The sequence below is a fragment of the Hippoglossus stenolepis genome, chromosome 5 (genome assembly GCF_022539355.2).
Source record: "Hippoglossus stenolepis isolate QCI-W04-F060 chromosome 5, HSTE1.2, whole genome shotgun sequence".
NCBI classification, from domain to species: Eukaryota; Metazoa; Chordata; class Actinopteri; order Pleuronectiformes; family Pleuronectidae; genus Hippoglossus; species Hippoglossus stenolepis.
The window spans coordinates 23,246,153-23,271,994 of record NC_061487.1 but is presented as its reverse complement, the minus strand read 5'-3'; the positions used below and the strand labels follow the sequence as shown (position 1 = coordinate 23,271,994).

General features: G+C 44.1%; 2 protein-coding genes across 8 annotated transcripts in view; both read right to left on the bottom strand.

Annotated features, from left to right (window-relative positions):
• LOC118109219 (FYVE, RhoGEF and PH domain-containing protein 4) overlaps window positions 1–6,347 on the bottom strand; it is a 43,824-nt gene extending 37,477 nt beyond the window's left edge. Inside the window, 2 exon segments of the mRNA XM_035156142.2 lie at window positions 5,951–6,040; window positions 6,161–6,347. Of these exon segments, the coding sequence (XP_035012033.2) occupies window positions 5,951–6,040; window positions 6,161–6,215 (145 nt within the window). The 5' untranslated portion in view covers window positions 6,216–6,347.
• Window positions 6,348–13,083: 6,736 nt separating this feature from the next.
• bicd1a (bicaudal D homolog 1a) overlaps window positions 13,084–25,842 on the bottom strand; it is a 33,577-nt gene continuing 20,818 nt past the window's right edge. The window contains exons 3-10 of one of the 7 annotated variants that reach the window (XM_035158004.2): window positions 23,106–23,258; window positions 22,095–22,592; window positions 19,780–20,172; window positions 18,884–19,642; window positions 18,639–18,790; window positions 18,320–18,530; window positions 16,231–16,316; window positions 13,084–15,130 (exon numbers count right to left, since the gene is read on the bottom strand). In XM_035158004.2, the coding sequence (XP_035013895.2) occupies window positions 15,016–15,130; window positions 16,231–16,316; window positions 18,320–18,530; window positions 18,639–18,790; window positions 18,884–19,642; window positions 19,780–20,172; window positions 22,095–22,592; window positions 23,106–23,258 (2,367 nt within the window). In that variant the 3' untranslated portion in view covers window positions 13,084–15,015. Of the gene's footprint in view, window positions 15,131–16,230; window positions 18,531–18,638; window positions 18,791–18,883; window positions 19,646–19,779; window positions 20,173–22,094; window positions 22,593–23,105; window positions 23,259–25,842 lie in introns of all 7 variants that reach the window. The other 6 variants (XM_035158003.2, XM_035158005.2, XM_035158007.2 and 3 more) reach the window with 6 other exon arrangements.

The window sequence follows — 25,842 nt, the reverse complement described above, 5'->3', positions numbered from 1 at the left end:
CACACACACACACACACACACACACACACACACACACACACACACACACACACTGCCCATGCACCTCACACTTTTCCCACCTCCTTGCTGCCACAGCTGGTGTCTCCCTCACCGTCTCCCCTGTCTCTCTATCACGTCCACCGACCACTCATCCCTCCGTTGCTCTAATCCACCTCTCTCTCCACCATCTCCACCTCCTTCATTCTTCTCTTCTTTGGCCTGAGAGGAGAGGAGGTGTGTGTGTGTGTGTGTGTGTGTGTGTGTGTGTGTGTGTGTGTGTGTGTGTGTGTGTGTGTGTGTGTGTGTGTGTGTGTGGCATTACCCACCACATCTCTATATGCATAGAACTGTCGGCCTCCCACACACACACATCATTAATTAAACCCACATCACTTAGAATGTGTGCATACGTGCATGTTTGACCACACACACACACACAAACATGCACACATTCACACACACACGTGGCATGCACAAACTGCAATTCAGCCCTCGCTGTTTTCATTGACTCCCTCCTCCTCCCGGTGCACCACCCACATTATGAAGGTCAATGATGAGTGATGGGTATTGTCTGCAGACGCACACGTTTACAGACGCAAACGCACACAAGAACAAAAGCTGCAAAGAAACAGCAGACAAGGTACACAAGCACATTTTCTGCCGCTATACCACAACAAAGCACATCTGTCGTGGGGGCATGGCAGGCACCGGGTCGACATCTGCCCCTGCTTCACCGCAACAACACACGTTGGATTGGTTCCCAAAATCAGCCTGGTACACACACACACACACACACACACACACACACACACACACACACACACACACACACACACACACACACACCACCACACCATCCCTGCCGTCAGTCTGCCCCTGAAAAAAACCCAACAACCTCCTAAAATCGATGCTGAGTGTGCAGAGTTTCATCCCGAGTGGCGCTGCGAGAGCCGGATAATAACCCGGCCCGACAATCACATTTACGTAGACACCGAATTGATTAAACAATTAGTTTAGTGCGAGCGTTTGAAAAGCATCTCAGCACAAAAAGATTCATTATCCACCGTATCTTTCTCAGCATTCCTCAGAGTAAACACGGGGAATAAATCCCACGTTAATCCACTCTGAATTAACAGTACAGGGGTTAAAAGGGATCGCTGAGGGCGATAATACTGCAGTATCTTCACGTCTGAGTGCATCAGTAGCAGCGTGTGTGAGTGTGCACCAAACACACAGGAATCAAGTTCAGGTACTTTTTTTTATGTCGTTAAAATAAGAAGGTTTACAAAGTGAAGAATAAACGGATTAACTGGATTATTTGACATGTTGTATTGATTCTTGGTGAAATTATCTTTGTTTTTATTTTCAATACCGTGCACACTGTGTAAAAGTACTGTATGTACTTTGATTTCCAACCTTGGCAGAACGTACCCACCTTTCCACTCTGTCTGCTTGAATCACTATTCTGCAGGCTTTGCAGATCACGTCCCGGGCTAACAGGATCGACCACTTTCCCTTCGACATGATTTAACGCTCTCACGGCTCAATCACATCACAGCAGACTGAGCTGATTCTGACTGATGAGCAACGTGGGAAGTTCATATTTCCTCCACATCATTATTCCACTGTGACACGGAGGTAAATAACTTTGAGGAGGGCTGGATTCCATTTAGCTGCTTCAGTTTCTGGGTCTCTGTGTTGTTGGTGCTGACTCACTGTGGCTGTCATGACTTACTGGAACACACCAACAGAAACAGCCATTGTTATGTCATTAGTAACAGCAGTGCGTTTCCTATATGACTAAGTACAGCACCACTGTTCTGATTGGCAAAGCCCCCAATTGGTCACAGTCAGAATTGCATGTTATAGATGGAAACATCAATGGCCTGCATTTATGTATAGGGCTTTTCTTGCCTGATTGACAACTCAAAGTCACAATCACCCATTCACATTGATTCATTCATCTATATCCAGCACTTTTTCAGCACTGGGGCAAATGATGGATGCAGACTGGAGGAGCCGGGGATCGAACCACCGACTTTCTTGTAAGAGGACGACCCACTCTACCTCCTGAGCCTCAGTAGTTCCATCACTGCTGGTGTTTGAAGTGTCATAATCCTGGAGCTATCCATGTTGACTCTACATAGAGTTAGTAAATATTTCCTTGTGTATAGATGCACCCACAGGAGAAGTTTTCCCTGTTTACGTGTTAGAAAATAAAAATAAACTGCATGATCGGATATCTCAAGTGAATCTCTGTGGTGAATACACGTCTCAGGGTGTGTGTGTGTGTCTGTGTGAGTGAGCACACACCTCCTGTCACTCTATAGGGAGAGAGAGAGAGTGAGCAATAACATAAATAGCCCCAGAGAAAAACAGGTGAAGATAAAAAACATGAAAAATGCTGTCTTCCAGGAAGCACTGACACTGCAGAAGAGGCTGATAACCACAGCAACAAAAGTGAAAATAAACAGCAGAGTTAAATTTAGCTCAGCATCAGCATCTCCATCTGTCTACCCGACTTTCGGTTTGCCTCCACAGACAGTCTTATCTACTTAGAACACACTGTGCTGTTAACGCTCCATAAATCTGAAGCTTGAGATTCATTAGCGACATAGGGAACACACGAGGAAGTACCAGGGGAAATTAATAGGTAACCACGCCAAGAGCAACCAGTCGAGCCTCTCAAGGCCACGGTGTTGATTACATGATGCAACTAGAATGGTTTTCACTAGAACTCATAACTCCACCAAGGCCCAACAGTCGCCTTGTGAAACCACTAGATCCAGATTTTTATTTGGATCTGCAGCAAATTGCCCAAAATCCTAAACATCAGCTTCCTAAACATGTCGGATATTTTTCATCAAGATCAATGAATTATTCTTTATCAATGAAAATCTCATAATGTTCAAGAAAAACTCTTGGATCTGCAAAGTGTAATGGGTTCACATCCTTCCACCAGGTTTTGTGGTTATTCTTCCAGTTTTTATAATCCTGCAAACTAACAGACAGACAAAGCAAATGCAGATGAAACTTAACCACCTCGGCGGAGGTAATAAAAATGGAGAGTGAAGCAGATGTGTGCACAGGCCGACTACAAATGGGGGTAATAATGAAAAACCATGTTCTGAGAGTGGTGCGAGAGGAGAAATGAAAAAATCCTCTCAAATTCCTGCGTATTCAAATGGACAAGTGCAGTGCAGTTTTAAAAAAAAGGACAATAATATCGTTTATTTATAATAAAAACAACACTGTCTGACGATTTTTTCAACAACCAGCTCATCAAGAAAGGTCACAGGTTCTGTACGTCCTGGGATCTTTGGCAACACATAAAGAAAGTTAATGGTAAATCCAAAATGTGAAGGGGTTTATCCTCTTGGGAGCATGACTGTGTTTTCTGCATTTGTCTGTTTTCATCAGTTTGGTGGGTGTCGCCCAATCAGCAGTGATGTGTATATAAACCCCACCTTATTAAAAAGGAAGTCCACACAATGGATTCTCAAGTTCTCTATGCAGCAGCTGCTGTTTTGGTGTTTGAAGATGTTGGAGGCAGATATTCCAGATATCCAGACTGCAAAAACATATTTTGAAGTATTAAACATGTATTTAAACCCACGTCAACTACCTCTGAGATTTCATCCACAAGAACGCAAAGCTTGCATCTCGACAGTGTTCAAAGCAAAACCGTTTACATTTAAATAAACTGTTTTGCTGCAGATTGTCGGAGCTGAACGCAGCCCGCGTCCACTGCTCCCTGTGGCTCCGCCCCCACAGAACCTATACAGGAAGTCAGCTCACCTGCAGAACTCTGTCAGGAAAAAGAAAAACACCTGAGGCCTCAAGCTTCAAATGTTTGGACTGTGGACAAGAAAATGTGAGTTTGCCTTGTTCGATGTTTTGTGAGTGAACGTGTTCGATTCATACTCTGGGTAACTGAGTTGATATTTAAGTAAAAGGTTTTACTTTAGTAGATCTAGAATTGGTTCTTAGTTTGACCTTTGTTTGGTTGTTCCTTTCAATGAAAGATGTCTGTGTACGGGTTGATTTTATATTGTATGTCATCTTCTGTTGTTAGAAAACTTTCCAAACTATTCCCAAACAAAACAGTGGATGGGAAACCTTGAATCTAATTAAGTTGATTTCTCCTGGAGCCAGATCATTGCAGGTGTAACAGTATTCAGCTTAATTATTCACCTTAAAATATACAATGTGTGACATAAAAACACTACTGATAGTAATTTATATGCAATACAGGAGTTACTTAATCCAATATCAAATATTTGATGAGGCCATACAAAAAAAAAAATCTTTGCATTTGAAAAATAACCTTATCAGCGCTCCCTGGTGGCAATTACTTGTTATTGATAATGTGACATATAGTGTATGCTGATGACTGACCAATATATTTCTACAATAAGGCAATATTAAACAATTATCAGTAATACTACATAACTATATTCTGTTTGTCAATATCACCTTGTTATTGCTGTCTATTAATTACCGAAGTTATTAACCCTCAATATTCACTGTAAGCTTTCTTAAAGGAACAGTTCCCCCATAAAATCTAAACTGTTTCATCTGTTGTCGTTAGGACCACGGAACACTGTCAAACTTCTCACTGTCAAACTTCTCACAAACTCTTTGCTTCCCTATGCAAGGCTCCAGTACAAATACACAGAGTGCACACACTGTTGCCAGCATGTTGTGTTACTGCTGCTTGTGTCACCCTCTCCCACGTTGAAACAATGAGCTCGGTGAAAGGATTCGGACTCACTGCTGTTCCCAGCCTTTTCCTTCCTGCCAGTGAGAATGAAAGCAGAAAGCCTCGCACTGTTTCCTCCCCCTCTGCTGTTAAATCAGGGTGATTCACCCCTGCTCACCACAACACACACACACACACACACACACACACACACACACACACACACACACACACACACACACACACACACACACACACACACTACACCCTACACCCTAAGAAAGGTGCATGGTTGAGGGGTTGCGGAGTAACCACACACACACACACTTGCCCACTACGCTTCCTATGGAGACACACAACTCGGAGGCAGTTGGGTAACAGGACTGGGGACGTTGCCAAAAGGCCAGAGTGGTTGGACGAGGGTCTTAAGAGGGGGAACTGGTTCCCAGGGCTCTTAGAACAAAACTGTCTTTTTTCCATCAGGGTGGATTTAAATGTCCCCTCACACTCTGCTGTAAATAGCTCCACAGCAGCAGGCCGGTCCACATGGAGGTCAGAGCTGCGGCTCAGTGAATCAACACACACACTCTATGTAAACCTTTCGTTCTGGTTAACAATCGACTACTAACGAAACCTCTAATAAACTAGAGGGACACTCAGTAGAGCTCACACATCCAACAAGGCCCCACAAATTACACACACTCATAGATATCAGAAAATCTGTTTTTTCCTGGATCTGGATTTGCAACAACATTTAATTGGTTCTTCAATGATGAGAACCACATCCGTCCACCAAGTTTCGTGCTGATCCGTCCAGTAGTTTTTGCGTTATCTTGCTCACAAACAAACAAACAAACCAACCAACCAACCGGGGTGGAAACATAACCTCCTTGGCGGAAGGTTTACAAATGCACACTGCAAAGAGGAGGAACACTTAAAAGATGATTCACCCTAGTCCTCTGCAGCTCTTTCACAAAACCACACGGTCGGAGGGAACATCGGCTCAACATCAGCAGAGTGAAAAATAAATAGGGGAACGTGGGAGAGCAGCCAGATGATGACATTAGAAAATGGATCCTGCTCACATGGTAGAAATATAATGGATTTAGCAGAATGCCGGTCAAACAAGGACAACGCAGCAGCAGGGATGGAACGAGTCAGGATAAAGTTTTAATGTTAATGAAAGAAGAATCACAGTTGATGTCAAAATTCAACTCAAAATAGAAGTTTGGAGTCTCCAAATCTTACCATAACAGCAGAGCAGACACGTCTTTGAGTTTTTACCTTTCCGGCCCCAAAACCAGTATTTACGCCGTCGTTTCATTGTCAGTCCAGTGTCTTTATAATTTTTAATAAAAGGAAAACAGAAATGAAACTCAAGCTTTCCACCTAACACAGATATATTCAACTAACAGTGTTTATCCTCATTGTGTTGTCCAGCCTGTAAGAATCACCTACCAGAGGCAGCGTGTCTCAGGCGGCACCTCCGGTAACGGGCGGCCAGGCAGTCCATGCTGTGTCCCAATCTCTGGTGTGCAACTAGATGAAGTCAAGGGAAATAACTAGTGCTACTGTTCACTTTCTCAAACTTGGAGTAAAAATACACCTCTTTTCCTTCCTTCCTTCCTTCTTCCACCTCATCCAGGGAACAAAGGTACAGAGGAGACCCCCCGCCTGACAGGACGCTGCGCTGCACTGATCTCCTGCTCGAGAGAAGAGACACGGCACTGAGGAGACAGACGAGACCTTCACATCTTTTCTGTCCTCTTGCAGACGGGATGTCCACAATTTCGCAAAGGTGAAACCGCTCCACGTCTACCTCTGTGTAAAGTTACTTCCTCAAAGCGTCCCTCGGTGTCCACGTCTGTATTCTCTCCGTCTTACCTCAGACTTGAGGTGTGGGTCAGTTACAGTAGCTTTCTGGGAAACGACCCGACATAGGCCGACGATGCCAGTCAGAAGAGGGGAAACGCTGCAGGCAGGAAGCAGCGGCTGGGTCATGGAAGGAGAAAGGAGTGTTTCCTGTCCCAATCACAGCAGATGTGTAGGCTGCTGTGGACGGGTCATGTTGGGACTGACTCAGACCGACAGGATTAATGAGTTCAAACTGTTAAGGTTTGGAGTTAAGATAAAAAAAATTGAAGTGCAGTAAATTAAAGATTCGATTAGAGAACAATTTGTTCTTGAATGTTGTGTGAGGGATATAGACACACACACACACACACACACACACACACACACACACACATACATTTAGCAATATGTGGTGTCAGCAAACTTTCTTGCACATATCTGAACAAACTGTCTACAAGTAGTTCATCTATTAGCTTCCTCTCTGTGGCTGTCTGTGTGTGTGTCTGTGTGTGTGTGCTCTTGTACAGCTATCTTTGTGAGGACCAGTTTGAGTTGACAACCTACGGAGTGAGGACATTTTAAGGAAAGTGAGGACATTTTAAGGAAAGTGAGGACATTTTGGCCGGTCCTCACTTTGTGACCCTCTGATGGACTGTTTGGGGGTTTTAGGGTCGGGTTAGAGTTAGGTTTAGGTTAGGTTAAGGGTTAGTGTTAAGCATTTAATTTGGATGGTTAGGGAATGCATTATGCCAATGAGTGTCCTCACTAAAATAGCGGTACAAACGTGTGTGTGTGTGTGTGTGTGTGTGTGTGTGTGTGTGTGTTGTGTGTGTGTGTGTGTGTGTGTGTGTGTGTGTGTGTGTGTGTGTGTGTGTGTGTGTGTGTGTGTGTGTGTGTGTGTGTGTGTGTGTGTGTGTGTGTTTTCGATCAAAGGGTGTGTTGCTCATGTTGTGGGGACATGTTTAAGGTGAAGACATTTTTAAGGTTAGGAAATAAATGTAAGTCAGTGACATTAAACACAACTCTGTGTGTATGTCACAGTTGTACTAATACTACTTTGCAATTTTTTTGTATTTTTAAATCATATTTGAGTCTAAATTAAATTGTTAAAGAGCTAATGCATAAAATCTTGCTTTACATACAAAGTTGTACTTTGGACCCTGTGTGCGTGTCCTCATAAAACACTGAACACAGAAGTTGGTGTTTTGCACTGAGCTGCCGCTCGATGGGTGAATTATTCCTGAGTGTTTACCTCCACCTACTGGCCTGTGTGAAAATCTCAACTTTGAACCTCAACTTTAGTGTTTTTGTGTCGTGTCTGATCACGTGTGTGCGACCGCAGAACGATATCACGAAAACACACACGTATTAGTCATTTCCTGCTGAGTGCACCCCACAGGGATTACCAACTGATCAAACCAATAACATCCTTCACACCTTTATGTACAGTCACGTCCTGTCTGAGACGTCCCCGCTCGACACAGTAAACTCAGAAGAGTCAAACAAGGAAATGATGTAATCATGCATTCCTCCATGTCATAAAAAGTTGGCCAACTGGCCTATAAGTGACAGTAACACACACCACGGTCACTAATGTTGTACCAAAGTGAAATCTGACCTTTGAACGAGAGAAAGTCATAAACTGACACTTAGAGCTCAATCTTCAGTCCAAATTCAAAACTGTATTCTACATACATTTAAAAGCATTTATTTAATATTAAGCATCAGGTTGTTCCTTTAATGTCGATATAAGTATTTGGCTAAACCAGCCGTCACACATTTTATTGCAACAGGCTGCAAAAACTAGATTATATCTTAGGTAACTGCCAATTTACACATTCAGCAACAGAGAGCAACATTAGCCTGATGTTAATTTCTACTGTCCCTCTTATTATGAACTGCGTTTTACAAAGATAAAAAGATTTTTTAAAATATGGATGATGCACAAAGACTGAGTTAGCGGTTTACATATTAAAACATAAATTAGCCAGTTATCTGGAGAAATGTGTACGTTTTGTTAAACAACTGGTTTAAATCCATCGGCATGACATGTAAATAAAAAAAATCTATATTCACAAAAAAGTGTTTCTAGTCATTCACTCTCTTTTAAGCTCTGGATTAAGAAAATATTTGTTTTTTTAGCAGCTAAACTGCTTCATTCAGAGGCTATAGTTGCTAACTGTGCTGCGTGTATGGAAAACATGGGCTTTATCAGAACTGTTTGAAATCAGCTGCCTGTTGTTGCTGGCAACAAGGTGGATGACAAAAACAAAAACAATGAGCTGAGAGATACTGACAATTACCAAGAACTGCAGAGTTGGGTAATAATTCACTGATGATTCACCAGTATAAGCAAAACCTTTCGTATTATAATGATTAAGCAGCTTTAATCATAGAATTATTCATTTCATTAACAGGCGGCAAAGATATTTTTCCTTTTAGAATCAGAATATACGGCACAAAAAGTTTATAGAATAGTAAATTTACAAAGGTGTCTATGCATCTTCTCGGCATGACGTCTCTTCTGAGAGGAGGAATCCTCTGTTTTTATGGGTTATTCACAAGACTATAGTGATATTCCCATAAAACAGCATGGTAAAGCAAATCCTCCCAGATGAAGCAGTGGCTCTCCATGTCAGAAGGTACGGTTATAGGTGGTTTATAATGACGAGGTGCAGCACAGCACGACATATATAAAAACAATAAAATCCTCTTAAAGTCCTCATGAACTGATCTGCACAAGGGAACCACTGTGAAGTGTCGGTAGAGACAGTGAGAGGGTTGAGTTCAGGCTGAATGGTCACCAGTGTCGCAGGAAAACACAATCCAGGCAACAGTCGGCCACCATTCCCACTGCTTGTGTCTGAGCAGGGAACACACAGCTCCTCTGTCAGGGACTCGGCTGCACTCACAGTAACAACACCGCACACGGACCTGCCCTGAAGCCACAGCGATAAATAACTCATTCTAACATGTGAGGTTTAATAAGATGGAGGCTTGAGCAGTGGGACGTTTTATGTTTAAATCAATAAGAGGCAATTTCTAGAGAGAGCTTTTTTTTTCTTCTGCTGCTGCAAACTCCTTATTAGTGTATATGATAAAGAAAGTGTTCATATTTATATCGCAAAGCATTTCCGACAACCACCTCTGTTACACGAGAGCTAACAGGATCACAGCGTCTCGCAATGTACATCCAAGGATGAGTCTGTGAAATCAGATCAGTGTGACACACATTTGTTCAGGAACAAAACAGACATATTTCATAATGATGCTCTTTTTCTTCAGCATAAATTGATGGGACTCAGGATGACCTCAAATGTAAGAAGCATATCAGAGCATCATTATGACAACACACTGCTTCTGTAATGAAATCACATCCACGGCATAATAAAACCACTGGAACCACAGAAGCTTATTACCTCTGCCCAGGAGGTTTTGCTTTTTCTCCCTCGTTTGTTTCTTTGTCAGCAGGATTACTCATATAATACTGAACGGATTTCCACGGAATTTGGTAGGAGGATGAGAAATGGGCTCAGAAAGAACCCATTACATTTTTTGTTGTGTGCAATTTGGTGCAGCTTGATTGAATTTAAGGAGACTGCTGGGTCTTGGCAGAGGTATGCGCTCGACTAAGTGCCGTTATAGGTTGTGTGGGTTGTTGGTTTGTTTCTTTGTCAGCAATGATTATATAACTATAGAACAGATTTCCACAAATCTTGGAGGAAGGATGGGACATGGGCCAAGAAAGAAGCCAATCAATTTTGGAACAGATGTGGACATCGGTGCAAATCCAGGAATTTTTCATAGATGCCCCAGGGAATTATTCAGGGATCTTGATGAAAACAATCAGGTTCAGGGAACTGATAGGAATGTGTGCCAGTTGATACGGATTAATCTGAATCTAATCTGAATGTAGAGGATTTAAATGTGGTTTCACAAAGGCCCTGTTTGTTGGTGAAGGTTTGCACTCTACTAAGTCTCATTCTTATGAACTCATTTTACTTTTAACAGAAACAGCGTGGCAGATTTGTTTAAAGCTCAGTAGTGGGTCACGGAGAAGCAGAAATGATGGGAGGACATGAGGACAGGTTTTCTGTCAGGGAGATGGAAACCGTTCATCTAAGATAGAAAAACGAGGCACTGCACTACAGGTGGGACTATGAGGGTGGATCTTTTGACTTCAGTATTGCTAACACCCAATGATTCCCTGACAGATAATATCTCTGGGTAACTACCTCACTTCCTGACTCAATACTAATCACCTACAGATGAAGAGACTGGAGCTGAGAGAGCTCGCAGACCTCGTCTTAACAAATGGCAAAAATAAGCACAGAGCAAAGTTCACATCAAGGTGCCTGTGCAGTACAGTAGATCTTTGGATGCATGTTTGCACACGAACGCCACGGATTTGCAAGACCTGAAGGAGTCATACTAGTGCCTCTCGTCTCAGCTGTTCATGCCCAGACACACAACTGGCATTTATTTGGATCCTTGTTTTCTGAAAAAAATATAGACAGATTTAATCTGACTCAAGCCTTGGGAAACTTTCAGGGACAGCAAAGATCCACCTGGACGCATGAATCGAAACGGATCCCACACAGTTTTTTGATCACATTTGAAAATCCAAAGTAAAGATATAAAGATGCAAGTGAACCTCTTGCTCCTGAGATTTGCATCTTGAGCACAAGAAGTGTTCCTGAACTCCTTTGAGGTGGCGTTTTTCCGGAAATAAAAAGAAATGGGCCCTCCAGCATGTGCATGGTTACACAACAGGCTGGGGCTTGTCTGAGAAACCTTCATACCTGCTGAGCTGAGCAGCCAGTGGTGTGTAAACAAGGCTGTAATGTAGCCCAGGTGTCTATAGGTGTGTTGCAGTGTGGTCATTCCATGCTTTCCCAACCAGACTGAGAAAAACATGACAGCTAATGCTACAGATAAGTCACCACACTGAGTCACAGGTGGAACTTTTACAGCCTGTAGCTGGTTATTCATTTGTAGCCAAGCTGTCTCTGCACAGGTTGGTGCGTAAAGACGTTTTCATGGTGTTGCTGTGCGTAAAAAGTCACAAAAAACACACACAAATCTACATTAATCTCATCTGTGATCATTTAAGTTTCCTTGATGAAAACGATCTCCTAGTGTTCATTTAAAAACTCACCTTCTTCCTCTTCTTCCTCTTCTTCTGGCTCCTCACTTTCCATGCTTCGTTCCTTCCTTCGAAAAGCGACTCTGCTAAATCCGTCCATTCTCCGGTGACGCACTGGCCGCTCCAGCATCGAGACACTTAAATAAAACGCAATCAAACACGATCAACACATAACTACACAAGTGTTCGCCTCGTTGAGACAAACTCAGCCCCGCGCGTCCCGCGCGTCCCGCTCCAGCGGCGCGGCGGCTCCTCACGTGCGTCCCGCCAGTGAAAACAACCTGAGTGCGCGTTTATAAAACATTAACAGCCGCACAGGGAGGGACACATTAACAGCTGCGCACATCTGGAACAGCTGGTTCGGCCTCATCCACTAATCTCCCCCCCAGAATGTCACCTTGGTGATGGGGGCGTTTCCTTCGCCACGACCGCCTCCCACCCCCCCTCAGTGTGTACTGGTGGTGCAGACCTCCTTATTGTTAAAGCCACACAATGTCCCTACTGTTGCTCCCTCCCCCCCTAAACACACACACACACACACACACACACACACACACACACACACACACACACACACACACACACACACACACACACACACACACACACACACACCAATGTCTCATTATTTGCAAGGTGTCAAAATCAATGTTTTCTTCTAAAACTTAAAAGTAAAAGTTGTTGTTTTGTACTAAGTCACATTCCACAGATGACATCTCAACTTCCTCAACAACTCTTTACATTTTGAGTAATGTGGCCTCAAATAAACCCCAAATAATATATAAAAACTGGCACAATTAGACAAATACTACAGAATATTAAAATGAGAAATATTCTCACTTGAGCAGTCTTACGTGAAGATCCATCTAGTGTATTTAAAACATACTAATCTACCGTGTGTGTGTGTGTGTGTGTGTGTGTGTGTGTGTGTGTGTGTGTGTATTTGTCTGGTCTGCATGGGTCATACTTTGTATATAAGGATGAGCGACGTGTCCACTTCTTCCCACTATCCAGACATGAAGCGTACGAACGCTGCCATCTTGTGCCGATGACGTCATTTGGAGTGAGGTCAACCGATGGCGAATCAGTCTCAGTTATACATCAGATATTAACTATTTAAACCAAACTTACTGGAAAAATCTAAACATCAGAAACCACGTTTGAGAAAAACAAAACTTTTTACTTTGATCCACGTCCCATCCACTGACTTTGAGGAGACAGGGTTTATGACTTATTCTATAGCCATCCACCAGGGGGAGATTAAAATGCTTTGGCTTCACTTCTGAGTAGCTGTCATGTCGTCCATCTTTATATAAAGTTTAAATGGATGATCAGAAAACAGTTGGATAGAGAAACTGACGCACACACAAACAGTCACATATAAATTCGAGGACAGATCTTTAATTGACTCGTGAAACCAATTTAACACGTTATTTTAAAATGGAGGAGAAACTGTAAAACCCACAGTAGTTCAGCTTTTTAAACCTCAGCTTTTTGTTTTATTTCCTCTCACTGGATTAGTCTCTCTCCATCTCAGCTTTATTGTGCAAACAAACCATGAGAGTTAACCTGCATGGCTTCAGGAGCTACTTTCGGACCACAGACATTTTTCCTCACTCTGTAGCAACAATCTACATCGTTAACAAAGACAAATGCAACAAATGTACACACAAATGTACACACAGAGAACATAGTCTGCTCATTTTCCGCATGTCATTACAACGCAATACTGGCTATCTAGTTTTAGTTCATCCATTTCATATCCATGTGGCAAAGTGTGTATTCATAGCAGTGGCGACGACATCCACGTTAAAGACATTATCATCTTATAACGACCGAGAGAGAGAGGGGACTTCAATTATGTAATAAACATCACAAATTAAATCTGTCTCAATCAGACTTAGCCCCGTCCCTCTGGGCTCAAAGCAGCGATTGAAAAAGAAACAATATCTCCGTTGTGACAAAGGAAATCGAGAGTAGTGCTGTAACTGCGTCGCTTTGAGAAAGTCGGGGAGCATCTTGCCGTCTTCTTCTTCTTGTTGTCGTCAGCCTGCTGGTTCGCTCGTGGAGACAGAAATGGTTGAAACATCACGTGAATCTCATCCAGATCCGTCTACGACCGGTGCCACTACCGTATTGCTATAATTGTGCTTGGACAGTACTGCATACTGTTTGAAGGAAGCATGTGGAGACAACTCAACGAGGACATGATAAATAAAAGTAACAAAAGCGGAGAGGATAGAGAACACTCTACAGTGAGAAAACAGTGTTGACATGAAGGCGACGGAAACTGAATCAGAGGCACACCAATGTGGGAATCCTCTTTTCATGACTGACGTTCAAAAGCGCGAGGTCTGATCCCTGCATGGTCAAACAAACAGGCCAACAGCCCTGGTCCTGATCCCAAACTTCCTCTCACCTACCTCGGTCTCTACAGAGATCTGCGCTAACGGACACAACCACGTCACCAGAGTCTGCAGTAACAATTAAATAAAAATAAACAAAGGTATAAAATATTCTTTATGCACATGATCTGCAAAACAAACCCCCCAAAAAAGTTGTATAAAAAAAAAACAGGCATTCCAAGAAACACTAGTGGTGTTAGAACGGTAGCTGAACTCCACCCGTCACCACCACAAGAAACGATGCTTCATTAGTCTGTTTGCGACGTCAAACCCAATGTTCTCTCACGCTCCTGTTTTTAAAATGGCATACACTGTGTATTTTTGGATTATTAATCTAACATCTTAAATGCCGGAGAGTAAGATTAGGCGAATTTTCAACCTCTTCATTAGAGCAGTAAGAACCTTTGTGGAAGATCTGTTTTTTGGTTGCATTGGTTTTTCTTTGTTGAATAGAGCCGAATCGGCCGAGTACAGATTCACTGAAGCCTTCGCCTCACTTCACCCAATCGAACGCACCTTGATTTACATCCAACCAACACAGAAAAAAAACATTCCAGTAATAAATATCTCTTGTCACAAATCAATAAACGATCAATAAATTATAAATAAATACTAGTAAGAATAAGGGAAGAGATTTCCCCCCTGATTTGTCTCTGTGGCGTTTTTGCACCTCAGTCCAGTTCTTTTCCAGGAGGAGAGCGCGCCGCTCTTCTTCTGCGACCCGGGGAACCACGAGGCCTGCGGGGGACCGGGCGGCGCTCGGAGTTGGGGGTGTAGGCGGGGGTCTCAGAGTCCATTACGCACCAGGATCGACTGTGTGGTTTAGGGGGAGTCGTACTGAAGTCGAACTGAACTCCCTTCCAGAGTGGCTCTAGACCCAGGCCAGCACCCGGGCTGGAGCAGGGAAGCTAGGGGCCGGGCAGGTGGGGGACCAGATGGTTACACGGGTCGCTGTGCGAGAGGAGGCGAATGCCGCTGGTCAGAACTGCGTGGTGATCCTGCAGGTCTGCCACAAACTTACGACTGCAGGAGACACAGGAGAGAAGGATAAACAGGACAGAGTGAACACGTGTGTTGTTACGGCTGCAGAGGAAGAGAAACTGATGCTGGAAGAATCATGATCAGCAGCAAATCAACAAAAAGGCAGCAAACGTGAGAAAAGGCCAAAAGAGGAAAAGTTTCAACATTTTGGGGAGAAAAAATAATCAAGCTGTGATTTTCGATTTTTGGAAGATCGACACCACTCGTGTTCGGATGTATACGAGAACATGGCTGCCAACGATTAGCTTAGCTTAGCACGAATACTGGAAACTTGATTTTTTTTGTAAATAGCAAACAAAAGTGACTCATATCTCCCAAAATGTCGAAACCTTTAAAGCCACCACAGATACAGGAAGGGGCTGCGATAATATACATAAAGTAATAAAGGCTTAAGTACTTATTATGCAGCATGGCCGCATTTAGCACAGTATTTTGAGATTATAATTATTGGTGTCTTAATGTTTACATCACTTTAATATTGAAGCTTGTAAATGGAACAAATTGGAATTAATTTTAAAACTCCTGGGACACTTGATTTATCGTAGTATATTAATATTTGTTGACTATATTTTCAGATTTTTCAGAAGATTGCTTTTCAAAATTGTACTTCATTTGCAAATGTTGATTTCCAGCACTGCAGCTGACAAAAAAATTCTATAGAGATCAAATCAAATAAAAAAAGTCAAAATTTGACATGAAATCCTTTCTATAATGTCGTGATTTTATCTTCAAATTAAAGAAAGAGAGCTGGTATTAAATAAGTTACAGTAATAGCATAAAGCCAATATAAAACTGCCATGCAAACCTGTACATGCAAAGTGAAAATCAATTCTTTCCCCCACTGGTCCGGTGAAGTGTTAATATTGATGCAGTTAGTTTCAGCCGTAACCCGTTAACAACTACTTCATGATAAATGTGAAAACTAACCACATGCAGGTCAATCGATGTAGCACAGATGCAGATGTGCAGTGAAAAAAGTTATATATATGCATTAGAGAGAATGTGCTACAGCTATGATTCTGTGGCATGAGATGGACAGATGTTGGTGATCCTACTTTCCAGCAGGCTCTACATCTGGTTACCTGCGGGCTAGGGACGCTCGCCCTCGCCTTAGTTGTGGTGAAAGTGACGATACTGAGGCAGCAGACTGCTGACAATCTACAAGAAACTGATAAATTAGACAGATATACAGAGTGGTGACACTCAGGGTTAGTCAACAAGAACAGAGGAAACAGGGGGACAAGACAGGGGACGGCCTGGTCAGGGACAAAGAAACAGACTGATTGGGCCTTTATAATGCAGTAATTATAAGATTCTCATCCATAGACACTAGTTTACATCTGTGACTGTCTTCCTCATGTAGTTATACTTGGTTTTGGTTTCTAACAAACAGGAAGCAGGTTTAATGTTTAAATAGAGTCGATGAGAAAAGGGTAGAGGAAGCTAAGGAAGATACATGAAGTCAAATATAACCTATAAATAACTAGAGCCTGATCGATATCTATGCTAAGACCCACATTAGGGAGTAAAAATTTAGCAATACCTATATACAGTATATATGTATTTATTTCCTTATGAAAAACTAATTACAAAGAAATGTAATTGAGGCTTAATATTTTACAGTTTAACCATAAAGAAAACCAAAAATAAAACCATATGAATGTTTGAACTTGAATTAAGAAAATAAACATCGAACATAAATGCACATCCTCCCTGCTTTGTTTATTCTTTGGGGTAAATGTCTATGAAAGGCTCATATCAGTCCATCGATCATCTGACCACACTGACAGGACCAGTTTCAGTACAGCTACACATTCAGCAATGGAGGTAGACACAACACATATCACCCAAAGAGACAAAAACATGGACACCACACACACACACACAAATGCACATCAATGCAAATCCAGTATTGTATTGATTTGTAAAGCACAACACACACGTGGGACTAACGCTGAACAATCCAGTCCGGCTCAACTCCAGAACAACTGCTGCTCACGAGAGGAATAAAGTTTCATTTTCTAACACAACTTCAAAATATATTTATTTTTTAGTCCATTCAAGTCGAGCTCTGAGGTCAAACAGCATTTGACAGGAGAGAGAAGGGAAATGTGTTCAAACGCTGTCACCCAGTGGGAAGAGTCTGCAGCACTGGAAGCATGTTTTAATAAGGGAATCATGAGTGGAGGAATAATGATGCTGTTCTTTTTTTTAAACGACATGCGTGGTAGAAGGAGACTGATGAACGTCGGGCCACAGAGAGGAGGAGCGACTGGTTTCTATCACATTAACCACTCTGAGCCTGTCAAATGCCTTTTGACAGAACCTTAGATGTGAACATATGATGCATGCAAAGATGAACGATGATTTTACAGCAGATAAAAACCAACATGTCATAAGCTTAATGAAATGGGTTCAATCGTTTCTGTCTTTGTAAAAACATAAATACAATTCCAATGTGTAATTTACTTAAAGTGCCACTGGGAGGCGCTCTGAGACACTGTATCTTTAAAGAGAAGCTGCAGCCATTTTTTTGCTTGGTTTTCACTTTGAAACACTGATATAGGAGAGTGATATATGATATAATATGTTATATTAGGAACTATTCAGATGCCGGTAAAAATGCCTGATTTATGAACTTTAATGGAAAATTCTTTACTGTTCATCTTTCAATAGGTTCAGTGCTGTGTTGAGGATGGAGCAGTTTGTCCCGGGCTCCTTCGTCCTCAGTGCTGCTGTATGTTCACATGTGAAACCAGTTTTCAAACCTCCCCTCTGTGTCCCACCTCATCCTGAGGCTTCTGTGGACATGAGTGTGCAGACGACGAGGAATCAAAGTCTTCTCCGAGCGCGAGGAGACACTGAGCGAGAGCTATATTTTCTGGGTCTGTGTGATGGGGACAGTTTACCTATGTCTTGTCTTGAGTAATTGAGTCGGCTGAACTCGGTTAACCAGTCAGAGCTGTCCTGAGACAAACCGGAGCAACGCAAGTCGGGCAATGTTGAAGCTGAGGTCTGGATTGTTTCAGAAATCCACGCAGACATGGACGGACAGGATGGATTCTCTACGGGGGGGGGTCTACCGAGGGTTGGGAAGGAGCTGGTGAGGATGGAGGGGCTGTGGAGCCTGGTAGGGCTGGGTGGAGCCGTGAAGGCGCCTCTGCAACTTACTTTGGGCGGGCTGCTTCTAATCTTCGGCACTTTGGCGCCGCGGCCACGGTAGATCTGCTCGTGGTCAAACTCCAGATCCTCCAGACGCTGGGTCAAGGCCAGTTTCTGCTGGATGGCCATGCGGAGGAGGGAGTTCAACGTCTTCTTCTCGTCCTCCGCTGCCGCCAGCTGCCTCTGCATCTCATCCAGCTGGGTCACGTACTCATCGCACCTGGGGAGAGGAAGACAAGAGGACACAGTTTAGACACAGTTCTTTATTCACACTACTGGAAGCCGTTCTCGATCTCAGCAGCTTCATATTTGCGTGACCCCGCCTCACCTCGTGGCGAACATGGCCCTGAGAGACGAGAAGGTGGCGGCGTCTTCTTTCAGAGCCTTCAGCTCGTTTCTCAGCTTCATCATGGTCTCGGTCACCATCGACTTCTCATTCTCATACTTGCTCTTCAAATTAGCCAGCGCACCCTCTGCCGTCTGTGAAGGAGAGAATTGGGACATAACACTTCAGTTTCCATGGAAACCACACGACTACTTCACGGTGTATTCAGAGCAAAGGAAAAGCTTCACCTGTTTATTGGCCTTGAGCACCAGCCTGAGTGTGGCTATCTGCTCTCTCTTGGTGCTGAGCAGGGACTTGAGCTTGAGTATCTCCTCCATGCACGACTCCTTGTCCTTGTCCAGCATTGGAGCCAGCTCCCTGGCCGCAGCCCTCTGCCTGGACAGCTGCAGCGAGCGGTCGACGGCCTTCTGGAGGTGTTTGATCTGGTCTCTGATGATGGCGTTCAGGTTGTAGATGTTCATGGGCTCCTTCCGCAGGTCCCCTACTACCTCTGAGTGCAGTGGAGACGGGCAAGGAGAGATGCTGATGCCTGGGGAGCCCGTGAGGTTGCGGGTGGGGCTGCTGTGGCAGGACGAGGAGTCCCCTGTGTTGGCCGTCGTCTCGTTGTGATGGGCGTCTTTGGATGGGGAGCCCATGGGACTGCTCTGGGGCTCATGGGAGCAAGCTGCGGCTGCTGCAGCGAGGCGTCGTGCCAAGCGAGGCGAGAGCAAAGCCCGAGGACCATCGGAGCCCTTCAGGCTGCCGCTGCGTGTGACGCGGCTCTGGCGGTAGTAGTCCAGCATCACGCGATTGGGTGTCTCGTTGTTGCACATGCAGACGTGGTGGTAGAGCTGTGCCAGTTCTTCACTGAAGGTTACCAGCTCGTCCTGCGCTGTGTTCAGCATCCCCTGACTCTCCGTGGCCGTGCACGTGGCCGCTCGCAGCTCGGCCTCCAGGCTCGTCACCCTCTCTCGGCCTTCACGGTGACTGCGCTCCAGATGAGTTACCTGCTTGGAGGAAATCAGTTGGAAAACTGGAATGTCACAGGATGCGAAACCGAGTTGATAGAAGTTAATAATCTCAATGCTACAATTGATGCGTACATTTAAAACAGAGTTTGAATCTGCATCTAACAACAACAAACCTGTTCACTCAGTGCTTGGACCCTGTCGTCACTGTGGCCGTCTCCCTGACCCTCCACCGCCTGGTTATACTTCTCCTTCAGGGCCTTGAGCTCCGCTTTCAGGTCGATCACCTCCGTCACCGCCACCTTGTACTTACACTCCAGGATCTCGAACCCGTGGATGTCGGGATCATGGTGACCATTTGCCGGCGGCGACACCGAGCCACCATCGGGCTTCTCGCTCTCTTGAGGGTCATCAAGCTCTTTGTCGCCGTTGAGACGTTTCATGGCATTGGCGCGTTCCGTGAGACGATGCACGCGCTCGTTCTGCTCGGTCAGGACGCCCTGCGTGTGCTGCAGCTGGGTCTGTGACTCCTGCAGGTTCAAGAGCAGCGCGGCCTTCTCACACTCCACCTGCAGGACGGGGATATGTATACGTTATATTAAGTGTTTGCTACAAATTTTCCATTTCAAAATCCTACACTTTCGCATATCTAGGTAGATTTTTCTGTTTGACATCTGAGCACAAATACAAGGACAACCATCGGTGCAGAACTCTGATCTGAGATTTCAGGAAGGAAGCATCTCCTTAGTGAAAGACAAATTAACTTTTCCACAAAGCACCTAAAGGACTCTCTGACTGTGAGAAACAAGATTCTCTGATCTGATGGATCCAGGAGTTAATTGTTTGGCCTCAATTCAAAGTGACACATCCCGAGGAAACCAGGCACCGCTCATCACCATCCCAACAGTGAAGCACGGTGGTGGCAGCATCGAGCTGCAGGGACTGAGAGGATGTTAAAGCGTTGAGCAAAGAACAGAAATGCCCTTAATGAAAACCTTGTTCAGAGCGCTGGCAACCTGAGGACCGGCCGAAGACTCAAACAGGACAGTGACCCTGAGCATGGAAGGTTTATTATATCAGTTGACCTTTGTTAGTGACTTGACAAAGGTGTCATTTCACATGTAAAGTAGCTTTATTCTCTCAAAACAGTTCCTTAAAACTGCAACTACAGGTTATAAAACCCATCTTCTCCATGTTAGCAGATGGGACATGGACCAAACTAAAAACAATATGTTTAATACATTTCAAAAATGGTCTGTTCAAGTGTTTCTTATGAGTTTGGTTTTGAGCAAAACGGGCAGAACCAAGGAGAAATTGAAACTATAATAAATGACTAAACTAAACCCTCCAATGAAACTATAAACTCATGACGGAAAGTCAACAAGCAGGGAGAAGTCCTGATGCTGCAGGTCATCACGTCGTTTTCCAGAATAATCAAGTCGACAGAGAAAATTGATTAGGGAGTAAATACGTTTACAGAGAAAGGCACGCGGCTAATATAGCAGCCACTGATCTAATTAGCTGTTTCCCAATGGGGCTCCGCTACGTGTGCAGTAATGACTTAATTAGATTTAAGCAGGAATATGATCTGTGTGCTGTGTGATAAGTACATCGTTAAACGTCTTGTGTGTAGTCCTCCTGTATTCTGTGACCATTTTACCTACTCAGGCCACTCAGTGTGTAAAGTGAGTATAAAAGAAAGACCGATACTCTATAGAAAGAGTAATAACTATTCAAAATCCTCATACAAACGTCTCTAATTCTAAAACGTGAGGAAAATGGAAACTTAAAACTTGACATTGTGACATTTTCCCTCCCTGCCGGCGTCTCTATTTCTGTCCCCTCGCCTCCAAAACTAAAAGCAGATAGAGTCAGTTTCCGTCTCTCGGCTGAATCTGCTCCCCCTGTTTATCGGACGCTAATCACCCTGACAGGACTCACTACGGCGCACGCACATATCCACTGCTACAGCCTCCGTCTACATCCGGACTCCATGATCTGCTGTGACTCAGATGACGTTTTCATTTCTCCTCACTTTAGCACATTTAAAAGCACGTGGGCTTTAAGATGTACATGTACAAATATTGCTGATCTATCTTGTCAGGTGAGGTGGGTCACAGCCATAATAACAATAATGTCATTAGTATGGATGTCTATGGGTGAACATGGAGCTTTTAATGTTTTTTGTTCTTGTTGTTAAAATGTCATCATCTTGTAATTTGGATGTTTTTACCATCGGCAAACTGAGCTGTAGGAAAGTGGATTGGTGTAGCCATTCATTTCTGTCTCCATTCCTCTGCAGTTAATGTTTTACAGTGTAAAATAGCAGATAGCATTCACATCCGTCCTTGAAAATGAATCATTCGATGAAAAAGCTGTGCATGTGCTGTTTTGTGGAATAAAACTGGAGAATTTACTTGTGTTTGTACAGGTAATTGAATTCACTGTGATTCACTGACCCTGCTGTAAGGCCTCTCTCCCTGTGACTCACCTGCAGCAGCTGCTGTTTGAGCTTCTGCATCTCTGACAGGTTGAGCTCACTGAACAGGTCCGGCACCGGGTGCAGGGCTTCTCCCTTCCGGCCCGGGCGATACTCCCCGTTCATCTTCGCCAGCCCCGTGCCCACGTGGATGTGACCGTTGCGCCAGTTGCTGTCCTCATTATTGCCATTAGCGGCGGGGAGGGTGCTGCCGTTGGTGCCGTTGGATACAATCGTCTCCTCTGGGAACTTGAGGCCCTCGACGCCGGTGACGGTGAGCGCGAGATGGGCCCCGGCCCCGTAGACGCTGTCGCTCAGGCTGAGGTGGTGGGCGAGTTCCTTTCTCAGGTTGTTCTTCTGCTCACGCTCACTCTTCAGGGCGTCCAGGGCCTCTTCTAACTGACCCTCGGAGATGTCCTTCAGACGTAAAGCGTCTTCGAGCTGGCTGTTGAGAAGGACGGTCTCCTCCTCCAGCACCTTGATTTCATGCTTGAGTCCCTCATACTCCACCTGGAGGACAGACAGAGGAGACATTTGATCTAACGATTTAATTAGATTACAACTTTTTTTTTAGGGTTAAAATACTCAGTTCACTTATTATTTCACTCAAAATATGTATTTTATCATATAAAACTTAAATACCACACTTCTTATTTACATTAAAATACTGCTTCCATGTAGTATTTAATCTAAATCTTGGGCTGGATGATGTGGTCAAAAAAATCATTACTAAGTCTTGCATCACAATAGAGATTTTATATTGATTATATGGCCTTAATCAACTCCAGCACAGACCAGGTATTATAAATTATACATAACCTATAAATAATAAAAGCCTCGAAGGTGCAGCGGATCATCATCACGCAGGGTGGGTGGGTGTGTGTGTGTGTGTGTGTGTGTGTGTGTGTGTGTGTGTGTGTGTGTGTGTGTGTGTGTGTGTGGTGTGTTGTTGTGTGTATCAATAAAAGTATGCACACTGTGTGGGCTGCATGTTTTGAGACGCAATGAGTTCTTCACACCGACCTGATTTTGCTTGAGAGTGGAGACCAGTTTCTGCAGCGTGATGTTCTCCTCCTCCAGCTCGGTGTAATCCTGGAGAAGCCTGGTCTCTCTGAACTTGTACTCCTTGATCTCCTCCCTCATCCTGCTCCTCTGCAGCTCCAGCGTCTCGTTGCTCTGGAGTCACAAAAACAGAGAGAAGAGGGAAGAAGGGAGGATGAATTACATGAGTGAGAAAAGGTAGAGAGAGGTAGAGTCTGTGCTTTTTCTTCCGCTGAAGCTAAAAGTATGAAACAGTTCTACAGTCTGCACCTTAGACTGTGTATAAAGATGGACAACATGACAGCTGCCTAAACCTCAAGCCAAATTATCTTGATCGCCCCCATGTGGCTCTCATGAACCCCCATGTTAGCTGACGGGACATGAACCAAACGGAAAAGTCAAAGTACACGTTACATATCTCTCGAAAAGATAATTTCTAACATTTTAAGTTCTTCTTATCACATTGTATATTCAAATGTTCATTCTTCCACTAAGTTTGGTATTTTTTTTTTAAGCACAAGATGGCAACACGTGTATCGAACATATTTTAGCTTAATTTTTGTAGAATGGAAGGAGGTGAACTGGAGACGTGGCGTCTATCTTCAAATATTCCATCTGTGGTTTCATACCCGCTCTGCACAGACAAAAACATGAGCGTGTGATGGACCAGATAAAGTGTCGATGGGAGAAATGCACAGGCCACAAAAGTCATAAATCAACATGGAGTGTGTGGCAGCACCGGGAATGAACAGGGACCTCAGCAGAATCATCTGTGCTCATGCCACTACTGTGACTGCTTCGATTAAAAACACAGACTCGGTCAACTAAAAACTATTCCTGTGATGTTTTTTATTGTTATTAACTTTTCAAGTGAATCTAGAAAAGAGAACCAGATATAAAAGCTCTTATTTGTACGTACAAACACAACTAAATGTATCCAGAACAATACAATGAGTAGGCAGATGGTTATATGGTGTGTGTGTGTGTGTGTGTGCGTGCTCCTCTCACTGCAGAGCTCCCTGCAGCTCCCTGTGCAGAAGGCAGAAGTGCTGACCCCGACACAGTGTCAGGAGCTGGTGAAACACTCTCTGGAGGATGAAGCTCATGCAGCACAGGCAAAATTTATTCTGGGCTTTAAATCTCCAGAATCTCGATATTTATGTGTGTGTTTGAGGGTGGGTGGTTATTTTAAAACTGGCAACTGGACTGAAACTGAAAGACCATTAAGATCCTCTGACTCTTTTGATTTGTACAGTGGCTGACAGCAGCTCATATACTCTTGCAGCTAAAGTCCAAAGCTCAGTGTAGTGCAGCCTCGAGTAATAAAAATACTTTTGTACTGATCCAGGACAAGAAAACTGAAACCAAACATGACATTCTCAGAAATCTACTATATTATAGAAACGACTTAACATTGAGCCGGGTATGAAGTGAACAGGATTACAGGCCAATTATCAGTCAGTGAGGCTCGATAGGAGCGTAGCTGATCAGGGGCTGCAGCGGCCGGGGTCAGGGACAGTGCGGCACACAACACTGGCACAGGGCCCGGCACAGGGCCCGGCACAGGGCCCGGCACAGGGCCAGGCACGGGGCCGAGCTGGGCAACCCGGCCCCTGACCTGGAGTTCACAGCACCGACTGCGACAGCTTTGATAGATTTGTAATGCTCTGGCAAGTGCAGCGGATGTGTTGTAATTATTCATCAATAGCAGCACTGCAGCTGAGGTGAAGGACAACGGGGAAAGAAATTTCTAATTCTTCACAGGATCGGTGATAAATATACAGTTAATTGTAATTTCGGATGTTCTGACATATGCCTGTAGATACCCCAGCAGTTTTTCCTTGATAGATCTGCACATGTTTACGAACCTGCCAGATAAGACGTGATCTGTGATGAATTAACTCCCTAGTGTGGTTACAACACCTGCTTCTCAAGATGGAAACATGACCTCTCTTTATTAATGAGCATCCCACATGTAAATGAGGATTTCAAAGACAGAATGAAGGTATTTGAACACGTCAAACCACTGATGTGCATCAGAGAAGTAACAGCTCAACGTCACTATATCGACGAGGCTTATAAAGTCAGAAGTTTCCAAATAGAAAATATTGATTTTGATCAACATCTTGATTTAGCTTCTGTGTGTTACATTGAGCTGCTTATGTTCCTTCTGACATTTTGTGAATATAGACTGTAAAAGATTGTGTGTGTGTGTGTGTGTGTGTGTGTGTGTGTGTGTGTGTGTGTGTGTGTGTGTGTGTGTGTGTGTGTGTGTGTGTGTGTGTGTGTGTGTGTGTGTGTGTGTAGCACTGAACGTCAAACCCCCGGTGTGTGTGTGTGTGTGTGTGTGTGTGTGTGTGTGTAGCAACTGAACGTCACAACACTCCCAGATGAGTTTAGTGAATGGGAGTGTGTGTGCGTGTGTGTGTGCGTGCTGTGACTGTTATGGTTGCGTGATGAGAGCAGCCCCGCTCAGCTCTGTCCCAACACATGTGCCGAGCTCAGGGCATTTCACTTATTCCCCAGCTTAGCGCCGGATTTGCCCCCCACAATGGGGTCGTGGCCGTGGTGTCTGACCCCGGCTCGAACTTGTGCAGCGCCCGACACAGTGGCTGCCGACATGTTTGCATGCATGCATGCACATACGCATGTGTGTATTGTTCTTCTCGGTGCTCTGCCTGTCACTGTGACCCTTTGGCCTTTGTCAGACACGTGGATC